This window comes from Euprymna scolopes, chromosome 22 (genome assembly GCF_053919585.1).
Source record: "Euprymna scolopes isolate OS-2025 chromosome 22, ASM5391958v1, whole genome shotgun sequence".
Classification (NCBI taxonomy): domain Eukaryota; kingdom Metazoa; phylum Mollusca; class Cephalopoda; order Sepiida; family Sepiolidae; genus Euprymna; species Euprymna scolopes.
In genome coordinates, this window is record NC_136503.1 from 770,377 (window position 1) to 786,908 (window position 16,532).

The window sequence follows — 16,532 nt, forward strand, 5'->3', positions numbered from 1 at the left end:
TGTTCCGCTTCGGTATGGTATTCATCTATAAAATGTTATAAATAATATGCTAAAATATTATTGCACTTACATTCTTCCATACATTTATGAATACCAATAGCATGTTTGTTTTGATCCTCAGTGAATAACATATTTACCAATCCTCTCACTTCATTTGGCATAACTGATGCCATTTTCTGTAAACAGTATATTTTTTTTCATTTTCTTAACACTCTAAACTTAGAAGATATATTATGATGAATTTATTCACACTGCAAATATTGTGTCTTCACTGTGGCAATTTTTTATTTTTTCACAATAATTTCACTTTTTAAAAACAAATTCTCGTTATATTGTAGTTTTGATCAGACACTATACTTAAACTTTTCAGGGCTTTACATTGCGATTGAAACAGTCACATTTGCGAGTGATTTTTGAAAGTGTCGACTAGAAATAATGAAACACTTATCTTTTGGCGCTTGTATTACTTTCATTGACAATCTTCCAAAGCTCACTACTGGGTGAAAAATATCTTTTCAACTTTTTTTTTTTTTTAAAATAAAGTGAAGAAAGTTAAATTATTTATAAATGAAAGTTTAATAGAACAATATAATCTTTTTTTTAACGAAGGCTGTTTAAAAATATATCTGAAGAAATTAGAATGTTTATACCTTCAAGTATCAACATGAAATTTGGTGTATATTTTGAATTAATCTATTTTTAAAAAAATGCAGAAAAATCTTTATGATATACATACTCGTCACAGAACAAAGATGTCATATTCTAAAAATCATGTATGTTTGGCTAGTAACTTTTCTATTCGGCTAGAAAACGAAAATATTTAGTTGTCAAAGGTCAACTAAAGATAAATTTGTCCATAGAGCTCTGCTTTTATATCATTGTTCAGTTATTAAGAAATCCTTCAAGACTGAGGCAATAATAACTCTGTTTGTTCTGGTTTTTTTACATCATTCTGCCAAAAAAAAAAAAATGAAATTATTGTTACAATTCAGACACAATGCTAAATCTTTTACCGCATCGGGTTGCTTTCACACTGCGGCAATTTTCATTTATGTCCAGCAAAATCTGCCCCTCCCCCCCCGTTTTCCTTTTTAAAACTCGAATTAAACTAAAAGTGTTGTAACTGTTCTGATACTTTACTCAATCTTTTCTCTCATCGATCACTTTTTGACTTTGGCAATTTTACTCTTTGTCCTAAAACTTCTATTTTTGTGTTTTCGTTTATTGTTTCATAATTATAATTAATGTTATAGTGTTGTATCTGTTACAATATTAAATCTATTCTTGCAACGGTCAATAAAGAGAAATCCACATGGACTGCAACATTTTACATTTTCGTCCTAAACCTTTTTTTTTTGCCTTTTTCTTAATCAGTTAAAAAATTAAAGTATTTTAATTTTTTAACTTTATTTTCTGTTTAATAATTTACTATTGATTTCCGTTTAAATATTTTACATTTTCCCTAGGCAATTCCAAGACACAGGTCTTGCTAGTTATATATTAACTACCTTGTGTTCTCTTATCTATTGTGCTGAGTGTATTTGTACTCTTACCATTTCAAGTTTTTTTTTTTTTTGCTGAACAAAAATCTTTTTGAAAATCTTTACTCATTCGACATCTGCTTTTTTGTCTTTATAATTCTTTGTTATTATATAGAAAATAATATTTTTTTTTTCCTTTTGAACCAGCTATCCCTTTGCTTTATGGCTGACCCCTTTGCATTGATGCCTCAGCCACCTCCGCCGCCGCCACCTCCACCACTCAGCCCTACAAAGAGGAGCTCCATATCAGAGGCTGGTAATGGAGAAGGGGACTCCAGCGGGCAAGGAGCATCCAATGTTAGCTGTTTCAGTTATTACACACGTAATGATGTTTTTTTTTTCTTCTTTTTTTTAATTTATGTTCAATCCAAACAAGGTATATCCCCAATTGAACGATTTGGGACGATGCCTAGGAAACGTTAGCAAGATTTTGTTTTGCATTACATTTAAACTTCTGCATATCACTACAGTCAGCGAATATATACTGTACAATTTAATTTTCATTAGCAGCCCTTCGTGCCAGACTTTGTCAAAGGCCTTGGATATATCAACGGCTACAACTACACCCACCTTATCTAGTATATATGCGTTCAGAGATGACTGTTAAAATATCTGCCGTAGAAAGACATTGCTTAAATTCATACTGTTTGTCATAGAGAAGATTAACTTTGGTGAGGTGGTTGATTAGTGCTTGATTAATTAAGGTCTTGAAGATTTTAGTGAAGAGGGGGAGGAAGCTGGTAGAGTGATAATTGAGAGAGTTAATCCTTTCACCAGAATTCCTGTACACTGGTACCGCAAAGGCCATTTCCAGCTATTAAGGAAGCAAGATTCAGCGATTGTAGAGCTTAGAAAGTATGGGGACTACCTCAACTGAGCATTTCTTAATTAGTATAGTAGGAATGAAATCCGGCCCACATGCCTTGGAGGTGTCTAAGTTTTTATGATATCACGGACATGAGAAGGGATGATTTTTACATCTAGTGTGGTTTCAGTCTGCATAGGAAAATTTGGGAGGGAGTTGTTTGTTGGCTCTAAGGTAGAATTAGAGGCAGAATTGCTGGCCAAGCAGTTCTGCCTTGCTTGCGATCTTGTCATCTCATATACAAATGAGACGTTTCCAGTTTAAATAAAAAGTTTGGTTTTTCAGAGACTCGGGTGACTTGGATTTTGATCTGAGAGTAGCAAATTTTTGATTGCAGTGTGTCAGGTTTTAGAGTTGAGAGGTTTTGACAGTGGAGCATTGCATTTTGGAGTAGCAAATTTTTTATTGCAGTGTGTCAGGTTTTAGAGTTGAGAGGTTTTGACAGTGGAGCATTGCGTCTTGGAGTAGCAAATTTTTTATTGCAGTGTGTCAGGTTTTAGAGTTGAGAGGTTTTGACAGTGGAGCATTGCGTCTTGGAGTAGCAAATTTTTGGAGTAGCAGTTTGTCGAATTTAACCACAACATCAAAACAGAATTCATGAGCAAATCAATTCTCTGGAAATGTCTTGTGGGAATCATCCCACCCCCTCCTACAAAACTATTATGATCAAGTACTGTCCAGATGCCATTTTTGGTGTGGAGCCATATCCAAAGGTGAAACTTGACACTCACTTAAAAATAAGACTTAGAGAATATTAGAAAGCTGTAATATTAAATTCTAGGATGATTGACCACATATGGAGGGAAAGGAAAAGCCATCCACTCTTGTGGGATGAAGTTAAAATTATCGAACAATAATAAAGAATAGATGAAAGAAGTAGTGCATGTGTTGGGCGATAATGACCTCTTAAGTAGATCAATGTTAAATAATGACCTCCTAAGTAAATCAATGTTAAATAATGACCTCCTAAGTAGATCAATGTTAAATAATGACCTCCTAAGTAGATCAATGTTAAATAATGACCTCCTAAGTAGATCAATGTTAAATAATGACCTCCTAAGTAGATCAATGTTAAATAATGACCTCTTAAGTAGATCAATGTTAAATAATGACCTCTTAAGTAGATCAATGTTAAATAATGACCTCCAAAGTAGATCAATATGAAATAAGAGAACCAATTATTATAATTAATAGATTGAAACACCATTAATAAAAGTAAATAATATAAAATGTCTGAAGGGCGAAGATTCAATCCTGACTGCAGGCGATAATAACTAAAAATAAAAATTGCTTACCACTTCTACCCAGTTGTCACTGATAAAACGAGAAGAATTGTGGTTGGAAATTCTATATAATTTTCCTGAATTTGACAAAGATTTACAAATTTAAAAAAAATGCACCGAAACAAAAGTAACACGTAACATGAAAATAGTCGTTCAAGAAATATAACTATAAATAATATAATGATAATATAATATAGCAATAATGTAACTAATACAATGCAAATCACATCTCCAGTTTCTTGTTTTGTTTAATGAAGTTTATTTTTCAATGATTTTTGAAAAGACAATAAAACCATAATGTCGTCTACAGTGATTGAACTCGGTTTCCAGATTATGCAAATCTTTTGCTTAATATGGTCACCTTTTTTCATTCCATTTCTTCCTTTTGAAATCAAGTCTTTTCGATTATTTGATAAGATATAATGGAAGTTTCTAATATTACGTGCCAGCACCAATCACTCTCGATGGGTTAAACCAGTTTCCTCTAAAGGAAGAAGTGTCATGGGAATAATAAATTCACAAGCAATCTCTAGTCACATATGTACCCCTGGTCAAGGGAGATGACTACGTTACGTTTTTGAAGTTGTTGCTGAGAGGTCTCGACATCCTTCTACATAGAGCACCTGATATTCCCAAACGGTCACTCGCCTGGTACTGACCAGGCTCAATGTTGCTTAACTGGTGATCCTACGAGAACCAGAGAATCAATGTTATTACACTACTTACTACATATATAAATATATGTTTCCTATATTATACCCTACTATAGAAAATGCGCCTAGAAATGAACTTATTTTATTAATATGCACATATTTTTATATGCGCATATTAATATGCACATATTTTTATATGCACATGTTTTTATATGCGCATATTAATATGCACATATTTTTATATGCACATATTAATATGCACATATTTTTATATGCACATATTTTTATATGCACATTTTTATATGCACATATTTTTATATGCACATATTAATATGCACATGTTTTTATATGCACATATTAATATGCACATATTTTATATGCACATATTTTTATATGCATATATTAATATGCACATATTTTTTATATGCACATATTAATATGCACATATTTTTATATGCGCATATTAATATGCACATATTTTTATATGCACATATTTTTATATGCATATATTAATATGCACATATTTTTATATGCACATATTAATATACACATATTTTTATATGCACATATTAATATGCACATATTTTTATATGCACATATTTTTTATATGCACGTGTTTTATTTAATAAATGGAAACTTGAAATACTAGAAGCATTACTAATAAAAGCTAAAAACAACTATTAATAAAATAAACTTTAGCAATAATAATAACATCCTGAAGTGTTTGTAGAGTTATTTATTTTAATAGCTTTGCAAACATTTCAGGATGTTATTAATTTTAATCAATGGAAAAAAAGGATAAATAAAATCATTAACCAATGAGAATAAAAACAAAAAACCTTTATAAAGTGTTCAAAATCAGTTAGATTAATTTATCCCTGATGATGAATCCTGAAGATTGGAAAGTACTCAGACTTATACTAAATATGGTGATTGCATCAACTAGTTCCCGCCAGAAGAGAAAACTGTTATTCGGAAGTTGGAAAGGACCGCAAATAGAATTAATAGACAAAAAACGTCTATTTTATTTAATGAAATATGCCATTGAGAAAAAAATGCTGCCTAAATATACATATATTTTAATTATATACACATATTTTAATATGCACATTTTATTTTATGTGTACATATATTTATTTACACATATTTTAATATGCACATTTTATTTTATGCGTACATATATTTATTTACACATATTTTAATATGCACATTTTATTTTATGTGTACATATATTTATTTACACATATTTTAATATGCACATTTTATTTTATGCTTACATATATTTATTTACACATATTTTAATATGCACATTTTATTTTATGCGTACATATATTTATTTACACATATTTTAATATGCACATTTTATTTTATGCGTACATATATTTATTTACACATATTTTAATATGCACATTTTATTTTATGCGTACATATATTTATTTACACATATTTTAATATGCACATTTTATTTTATGTGTACATATATTTATTTATACATATTTTAATATGCACATTTTATTTTATGTGTACATATATTTATTTACACATATTTTAATATGCACATTTTATTTTATGTGTACATATATTTATTTACACATATTTTAATATGCACATTTTATTTTATGTGTACATATATTTATTTACACATATTTTAATATGCACATTTTATTTTATGCGTACATATATTTATTTACACATATTTTAATATGCACATTTTATTTTATGCTTACATATATTTATTTACACATATTTTAATATGCACATTTTATTTTATGTGTACATATATTTATATACACATATTTTAATATGCACATTTTATTTTATGCTTACATATATTTATTTACACATATTTTAATATGCACATTTTATTTTATGTGTACATATATTTATTTACACATATTTTAATATGCACATTTTATTTTATGTGTACATATATTTATTTACACATATTTTAATATGCACATTTTATTTTATGTGTACATATATTTATTTACACATATTTTAATATGCACATTTTATTTTATGCGTACATATATTTATTTACACATATTTTAATATGCACATTTTATTTTATGCTTACATATATTTATTTACACATATTTTAATATGCACATTTTATTTTATGCGTACATATATTTATTTACACATATTTTAATATGCACATTTTATTTTATGCGTACATATATTTATTTACACATATTTTAATATGCACATTTTATTTTATGTGTACATATATTTATTTACACATATTTTAATATGCAAATTTTATTTTATGTGTACATATATTTATATACACATATTTTAATATGCACATTTTATTTTATGTGTACATATATTTATTTACACATATTTTAATATGCACATTTTATTTTATGTGTACATATATTTATTTACACATATTTTAATATGCACATTTTATTTTATGCGTACATATATTTTATTTATATACACATATTTTAATATGCACATTTTATTTTATGTGTACATATATTTATTTACACATATTTTAATATGCACATTTTATTTTATGCGTACATATATTTATTTACACATATTTTAATATGCACATTTTATTTTATGCATACATATATTTATTTACACATATTTTAATATGCACATTTTATTTTATGTGTACATATATTTATTTACACATATTTTAATATGCACATTTTATTTTATGTGTACATATATTTATTTACACATATTTTAATATGCACATTTTATTTTATGTGTACATATATTTATTTACACATATTTTAATATGCACATTTTATTTTATGCGTACATATATTTATTTACACATATTTTAATATGCACATTTTATTTTATGCATACATATATTTATTTACACATATTTTAATTTGCACATTTTATTTTATGTGTACCTGTATTTATTTACACATTTTAATATGCACATTTTATTTTATGTGTACATATATTTATTTACACATTTTAATATGCACATTTTATTTTATGTGTACATATATTTATTTACACATTTTAATATGCACATTTTATTTTATGTGTACATATATTTATTTACACATTTTAATATGCACATTTTATTTTATGTGTACATGTATTTATTTACACATTTTAATATGCACATTTTATTTTATGCGTACATATATTTATATACACATATTTTAATATGCACATTTTATTTTATGTGTACATATATTTATATACACATATTTAAATATGCACATTTTATTTTATGCGTACATATATTTATTTACACATATTTTAATATGCACATTTTATTTTATGCGTACATATATTTATTTACACATATTTTAATATGCACATTTTATTTTATGCGTACATATATTTATATACACATATTTTAATATGCACATTTTATTTTATGTGTACATATATTTATTTACACATATTTTAATATGCACATTTTATTTTATGCGTACATATATTTATTTACACATATTTTAATATGCACATTTTATTTTATGCGTACATATATTTATTTACACATATTTTAATATGCACATTTTATTTTATGCGTACATATATTTTATTTATATACACATATTTTAATATGCACATTTTATTTTATGTGTACATGTATTTATTTACACATATTTTAATATGCACATTTTATTTTATGTGTACATATATTTATATACACATATTTTAATATGCACATTTTATTTTATGTGTACATATATTTATTTACACATATTTTAATATGCACATTTTATTTTATGCGTACATATATTTATTTACACATATTTTAATATGCAGATTTTATTTTATGCGTACATATATTTATTTACACATATTTTAATATGCACATTTTATTTTATGCGTACATATATTTATATACACATATTTTAATAAGCACATTTTATTTTATGTGTACATATATTTATTTACACATATTTTAATATGCACATTTTATTTTATGCGTACATATATTTATTTACACATATTTTAATATGCACATTTTATTTTATGCTTACATATATTTATTTACACATATTTTAATATGCACATTTTATTTTATGCTTACATATATTTATTTACACATATTTTAATATGCACATTTTATTTTATGCTTACACATATTTTATATTTCTTCTTTTCTTTTCACAGCAAAATGCAAACAGAAAGAATTACAGTTCCGTCTTGTTGCCGCAATTGAATCTGGCGATTTAAACCAGGTGCAGAAGATTGTCTTGAATGGTGTTTATGTTGATTGTGTCATCTTGCTCGTAAAGACACCCCTGATCCATGCGATGGAGCAAGGACACGAGCACATTGCCAGCTATCTTATTTCTGCCGGTGCCAACCCAAACAAGCCAGAACGCAGTGCCTGGTTTCGTCAGCCCATTCACACAGCCGTATTCAAGAACCTGTACAACATCGTTATCAAGCTTCTTGTTCACGGCGCCAACATTGAGGCCCGTGATGGCAACGGGATGACGCCACTCTTGTATTCTGCAATCTATGGCTGCATTGAAATTACCAAGCTACTCATCTCTTATGGCGCAAATCTCAACACGGAGGATTTTGTCCAGCGTACAGCTCTCCATTTCGCTGCTGAGCGCAACTTTACAGAAATTGCTGAAACCTTATTGACAACTGGGACTGAAATCGACCACCAAGACAAATATGGTTGGTCAGCACTTTTCGGCGCCATCATGTATAACCATTTGGAAATAGTGCAGCTGTTGTTATCTAAAGGTGCTAATGTACATCTACAAGATTACACAGGGGACACGGCTCTTCACCTTGCCTGCTCACGATTCCGTCGAGAAAAAGTATACGTTGTACTTTCTACCTCAGAGGACCTCTACAAAAGAAAACGGCGAATCCCTACACTGAGTTTTCAAAATCTATGCGTCAGGTTTAGGGGTAGTAATATCAATATAATCCGCAGTTTGATAGATGCTGGAGCAAACACGCAGGTGCAGAACAACAGCTGTCTTGCCCCCTTAGATTTGTGTAAAGAACAGAATGTGATGCAGTGTTTGGTGTCTGCTGGGGCACACCTCGACCCGGACTGGATCAAAGCAGCAGTGCAATACACGGAGAATGAGAACGGTGAGGAATTCATCACATGGCTGCTCAGCCAGTTTATGCAGCAACACCGACTTCTTATGCTATGCAAAGTGGCCATTCGCAAGCACCTTGCATTCACGAAATCAATTTCAGCCGCCATCCAAAAGTTACCGCTTCCAAAACCGATGAAGAACTTTTTGGACCTTGTTTATTGATGGCTTTGAGAATTTAGTTTGATATTTTGTTAATTTAATAATGGGTTAAAATAAATTTCCGTCCGTTATAGTTTACACTGTTTCTCAGTTTTAATAAAATGATTTCAGGATGCTGCACATGTCAAAAGATGATGCAATAATACCCGTTTCTTACCCATCCAAAAATCGTCCTAATTGAAAACAACTTTTCTTCATCTTTTATACATTTTTTATTTTATTGAATATTTTTTATTGTCGTTATTGTATATTTTATCCTGAATGGAACTCTATTGTTTAACTATTTTATCTATGAAAAAAATATGTAAAAATATATCTATAGTTTACACTCATTTATTTATATATTATTTATATATCATATATATATCATACATATATATTATTTATATATCTTATATATATTATTTATATATTTTATATACAATGTGAGCCAAAAGTTGAAGTGTAAGAGGCAAACTTCAAAGCTATGTAAATCAAGAAGGAAAACAGTTTGGACACTTGCGTTAATAAATAACATGTAATTTTCTTCATATAATTGTCTTATTACATATAGTTGTATGTATACGTGATCTCTAAATAAATGTCTGTTTTTACTGTCCACCTACTTTTGGTTCACCCTGTATATATATTATTAATATATCATATTTATATATTTATTATTTATGTGTGTGTGTATATATATATATATATATATATATATATATATATATATAATGTATTATACAGCATTTTTTCATACTGGTAAACATTAATCAGAAGTGACTTTTCCAAGGCATTCATATGTATTAGATCAGCTGACGAAGAGTGTAAACAAAGACGGACAGAGCTTTATTTTAACCTAAAAATTTTATTTATTCTGTTTGTTTTACGGCATATCAACCCTTTTTTTTAATGCCGAAACCAGTACCTGTTAATTATTTTTTTTATTTATTCTTTTTTATATTATTTAATGCTGAAATATCAAGGAAGATACATGATTGGCTTAGTGGATGCAATAATTGACTATGGGATCGGTTATGGTGAGTTAAAAATCCTTTTGGATACATTTGGTTATTTATTTAGCACTAGTGGAACCTGTGGAAATTCCAGAGCAGACTTTTTCATCTGTAATATATTGATGTTGGCATTCTGTGGATGTTCAGCATAAATGGAGACACCCTGATATTATTGTAGCTCTTTTGTTAAAACTGCAAAAGTATTTATCTGAGCTAGCAGGGATGCCCGGCATAGCCCGGTTGGAAAATATACTTAAATATGATATTTTAATTTATGCAGATTTCGTATATATTATTATAGTCCATTTTCTATCAATTCTTATATATTATAAAGTTATGATATCAAAAATAAAAACATATATCCATATGACTTTGATGCATCAGCTTGAATCGAGACTGAAACCAAAACTTATGAAGAAAAGGTAATATATGTATATATATACAACTTGATTGCTATCAGCTATAATTGGAACCAAAACCAAAACTTATGAAGGATTCTTGGTAAAATTATTTATTGCAAAAAATGGAAATAAATAACAATTAAATGACAGACAAAAGATGCAAGTGTGACACACAAAATAACATGCACGCTATCGTATTTATGTATAGATAATATTTAGAATGTTAATGAATCAGTTGGCCAAGGTTCCATCCTTGGTCGAGTCATTCCAAAGATACCCAAAAATGGTACTTGATGCCTTCTTGATTAATATTCGATGCTACAAGGTGAAGATCAAGGATAAGCGGAGTAATTCAGGAAAAGGAGTTGTCTCCTCACCTACATTTTAGTGCAGTAACCTATGGAAAGGGAGTCTTTTAGTTGCTTTCGACTACTATTTACTTGTCAGAGTTAGACACAAGACCAATTGCTAAGGTGAGGAAAATTCAGTTCTCCAAGCAAGAGGCACTGTAGATTGGGGTGTGAGAATGAAACTTGCCTCAGTCTAGAAGGATTGCTCCTTCACTTGCTGAGGATATAAAAAGTGACGTGTCATATCAGAACAGATACTACACTTTGCTCCTTAGAGCTGATCCATTTATTTTATTCATCTCCTCATACAGATTGGGATGATATGAACTCATAATTACTCCTCTCCCGAGACATTGATATAGTAGCAACTTTTGTTCAATAAATCATTTACAGATAAAGTTTGTGTTTCAACATTAAATAATTAAAAAAAAATGTGTTAATATGCTGTTAAACAAGCAGAACCTTTTGTGAATAACTCCTTACTTGGTTTCGTTTGCATTATAGCATATTTTTGTTATTATTTAATAGTGAAACACAACCCTTGTTTGTTTGTTGTACAGCATTCCCCCTAGACAGGTTGAATTGGCTTCTTCCAATGGATGAAGTGTCAAAGGAATATTAAATTCACAGGCAGTCCTCAGCCACCTGTATCCTCTAATAGTAAACGATTCATTGTATACATTTGCTTGAACACAAGTTGCTATTTTATGCACAGCTATGGCCAAATTGTGGATTCATATTTTCTCCTCCTCCTACAGTATTAGTGTGCAATTGAACACATTGAACTGACAGCTTAATGCCTTTGAAATGTTTACGTCGTTGGCGTAACTTTTCAAGATAGATGGAGACATGTCTGTATCTGTATGTACATATTTAAAAATTTTGTGTTGTTTTGGCTTAGTTATTCCAGGATCAGTCGCGGACATTAGCAGGAGATTAGGAATAACAACTTCTGCATTTGGACGTTTAAAGAAAATCGTGCCGGAAGGATATTTTGTAGCATAGTGCGTATGAGTGCATGGGAAAATAGCAGCAGCAGCAAAGGATGGCTGGTGTGTGAAGAGATTAGCAGCAGCCAAAGAACACACATATGCAAATTAGGAAGTGTGTGAAGAAAAAGGAAAAAAAGGAGAAAAAATGCAGTACGTGCTCAAGCCAAAAAGAAAGTTGATGCCGAAGAAAATGGGCGTTCAGGGTCGAGGATGAGAATAGGCTGGTTGTAGCCGGCATGTGGTCGGAGGATGAAGAAAAGTGTACTCCGGGCAAGATGGACGATGGCGAGAGACTTCAAAGTGGTGTTGAGACGGGAAAGTAATGGTGATATAAACCTTTGTTAAGAAAGAAAAAATGCCGATTCGGATTTTTATTTCTTTCTTTCTTTTGTTTGTATGTAATGGCCATGTTACAATATAAACTTCTTGATAGTTTCTATTGCTTTGAAATGGTATCTTTACAAACTAACATTGGAAAAACTTTGCGAGACAAAGAAATACAAATATCAGAAACAAGGTGAACATTAACAGATACGTCAATGAGATTGTTTGAAAAACAAAAAAAAAATCGATTAACATGGTTTCAACTTGTTTCCCAGTAATCGGACTCCAGCTACATAAAGAAAAACCCTTGAAAACGATTCCATTGAAAAAAAAAAAAATCAAGATAATGATAACCAAAGAGATAAGTCAATCAGATCTGAATTAAGACGAGCACGCTGCTCCTAATAGCTGAATGACTAGCCCAAAATTCTGATAATTGGTGGAATTTTGTTTTCTAGCATGTGGAGAAGTTCTCTGATGTATGCACATAAATAAGTCACAGAAAGTGGAAAGTGAACCTTGTAACTCTAACTTATTTTGTTCTTTAGTCCTCATATTCTATAAACAATGTTTCTGGCAAAGGGAAAGAATTGCTGTTTTCTGGTTTTTATCTCACTGACTGGTTTTAGATTTTGAAATATTAATTAAAAATAACAAATTTTTTTAGTTCCTTACATTAAGTGACTTCATATCTTGTCTGGGATAATTTTCATAAAATAACTGTCATAATTGGCAGATTGAACCACAATTGATCCGATAGGAATCTTCACTTGGTATAGCTGATCCCATAATCCTTGACAGTATTCATTAGCCCAAGTATACACCCTTACTTTGTTCTGGGGTTTCTTTAAGAAAAATATTGATTGTCATTTATTTCTTTTTAATTATTTATTCATAGACTGTTTTATCACTTTAGATAATATGAAAAATAGATTGTTTAAAAAAATACATTGTTTTAAAAATATAGATTGTTTAAAAAAATGGATTGTTTAAAAAAATAGATTGTTTAAAAAAATACATTGTTTTAAAAAATACATTGTTTTAAAAATTGAAATGTAATAAGTCAAATCGATTGAATTATATTTGTCCAGATTTGATCTTTTGTGGATTTCTCAAACAAAATGGCTTTAAGAAAAAAATGAACTAGATTTTTTTAAAACTGAAATGTCTTTCACCTTTATTCAAATGAATTTTTAAGGATTTGAAAAATAAGTTTAACTCATCTACAAGATTCAAAATAGAACTTGGATCCATTCGTATTATTTGGGTTCTTTGGATTAATTTTTTCATCTTGAACGTCATTTTTACAACGTTTCAATCAACGACATAATCTCCAACATTCAGGTGTATCTTGTCGAACACACTGAATCAGCATGGAATTTTAAGCTGAACCGTTTCGTTTAATCCATGTGGGTAATGTGCTCTCATTTTGTCTAACAATTTTAATAATTTTCATTTCTTCTGTGTACCAAAAACTAAACAGAACTTCCATGAACAAAGTTTGCATGTACGGAATTTTGAATGGAATAACACTCAAGATGAGAGTAGTTATATATTAATAATTATTTTAAAATTAACAGACACATGTTTCGAACGTATGTTCTAATAAGTATAGGAAATAGTAATTACTGTCAAACAGGGGATTCAAATCCAGTCATAAAGTCACTTTTGATTTCATAGATTGGTATTAAACCTCTGTGAATATATATATATATATATATACACTTGTGCCCGATATTATTCATACCCCTCGGATCTTTGACATTTCTATAAGAATATTGCTCAAACCAGAAGGTAGACAATATTAAAGGGATTTCAAACAATAAATCAAGCATAAGCATTTAATTTAAACTCAACAAATAAATAAATTATGCAAGTTTGAAACAGTATACAAAGAAAAACAATAATGGCACTAGTTCAAAATTATTCATACCTCTCTTACTAATAGTCAATAGCATGCCCTTTATTCTTAATAACTGCCTGTAACCGTTTTGGATATTTATCAACAAGGTTTTTACAAGCATCAACACTGATTTTTTACCATTCTTCAATGCAGTAATTCTCCAAATCCCTCAAATTTCTAGGTTTCCGCTTTTTAACCTCAGTTTTCAATATGTGCCAGAGGTTTTCGATAGGGTTCAGGTCGGGACTCTGGCTAGGCCATTCCAAAATATTAATTTGATTATCCTCAAACCATTTCTTGAGTATTTTGGCAGTATGTTTTGGATCATTATCCTGTTGAAGGACCCAGTTTGGTCCTAAATGGAGCTTCTCCGCATCCTGTCTAATGTTTTTCTGGAGTATCTCCAAATATTGCTCCTTCTTCATGGTTCCATCTATCTTGACCAAACTACCTGGACCACTATCCGAAAAGGAGCCCCAAAACATTAGGCTACCACCACCATGTTTCACCGTGGGTATGGTGTTCTTTGGGTTGTAAGCTTCTCCTTTCTTCCTCCAAACGTAAGAAGCATCCATATGGCCAAACAATTCAATTTTTGTTTCGTCAGTCCACAAAATACTTGAGAAAACGGACTCTGAAGAATTCACATGGGTCCTAGCAAACTTTAGGCGTGCTGCAAGGTGTTTTCGGTGTGCAATGGAGTCCTTCTTGGTCTTCTTCCTTTCAGACCATTTTCATGCAGAGTCCTTTGCAATGTTTGCCTTGATATTTTTATGCCAGAAGACTCCAGATTTTCTAAAATGTCCTTAGTAGTGGTGGTTGGATTTGCATTAACACTTCTTACAATATTCCTGGTGGCTCTAGCAGACAGTTTCCTTTTCCTTCCTCTACCAATCAAGTTGTTTGTTGTGTGGTGGCTCTGGAATTTTTTGATGATGCTCTGTACTGTTGCTGTAGGAACCTCAAATTTCTTGGAAATTGACTTGTAACCTAAACCATCCTTATGTGAATTCACAATTTTAGTCCTAAGATCATTACTAAGCTCTTTTTTCTTCCCCATTCTAATAATTTTTATTCTTTTATTGGTTTTCAGTTGACATCATTTTATTTTCTGAAAAATGCAAAAAACGAAATGAAATTAATCAAAGGTTGTATAAAAGCATTCAAAATAAGAATCAAACAGGAAACAAACAGTCAGAAACTCGATTAATACTGAAAAAATAAGGGGGGTATGATTATTTTTGAACATTGCAGATTTTATAAATAGCTGTATATTTCTTTTATTACAAGTATCCCGAGATTTTAAAATGACGAAAATGATCAGAAGAGGTTTATTAAGAATATGTATCAATATGGACGTAAACAATAAATTCTTACAAAGTTACACCTAATAAACTCAATTTTCAAGGAGGGGTATGAATAATATCGGGCACAAGTGTATATATATATAAGGTTGACAAGAAAGTTCTTACTAAATTCAGATGAACATATCTCAGCTCAAACAAAAATTTATTGACTGAAGAGCACCATCAGAATGAACACACTTTTGTCAACACAAAACAAGTGTATTCATGCCAGTAACAAAAAATCTTGCATTCTGATCGCGATGCTTGAAAAAGTGGTAGTCAGTAGGCGAGAGGTCTGGAGAGTATGACAGCTTAGGCAGAGTTTCGTAGCCCAATTTGTTCAACTTCTGCAGCGTCAGTTTAGCAATGTGTGATTGGGCATTGTCGTAGAGGAGAATTGGGCCTTTTGTGTTGAATAATGCTGGGTGTTGTTGTCGAAGTTTCTGATGCATTTCATCCATTTGTTGACAGTGCTTATGTGTCATAATGTTTTCGCCTGCATTCAAAACTGTAATGGATGAGACCTGTCACAGACCACCAAACGGTCAGCGTGACCTTCTTTTGGTGCAACTCTGGCTTCAGGTAGTGTTGTGGAGCTTCGTTGGCATCTAATCACTGAGCTACGTGTCACCGGTTGTTGTAAAGAAC

At 30.2% G+C, this 16,532-nt stretch overlaps 1 protein-coding gene across 1 annotated transcript in view; it reads left to right on the forward strand.

Moving 5' to 3' along the window:
• LOC145243841 (uncharacterized) overlaps window positions 1-14,679 on the forward strand; it is a 31,807-nt gene extending 17,128 nt beyond the window's left edge. The window contains exons 2-3 of the mRNA XM_080106868.1: window positions 1,689-1,863; window positions 8,453-14,679. Coding sequence (XP_079962994.1) covers window positions 1,704-1,863; window positions 8,453-9,576 — 1,284 coding nt within the window. The 5' untranslated portion in view covers window positions 1,689-1,703 and the 3' untranslated portion in view covers window positions 9,577-14,679. The remainder of the gene's footprint in view (window positions 1-1,688; window positions 1,864-8,452) is intronic.
• Window positions 14,680-16,532: the final 1,853 nt, after the last annotated feature.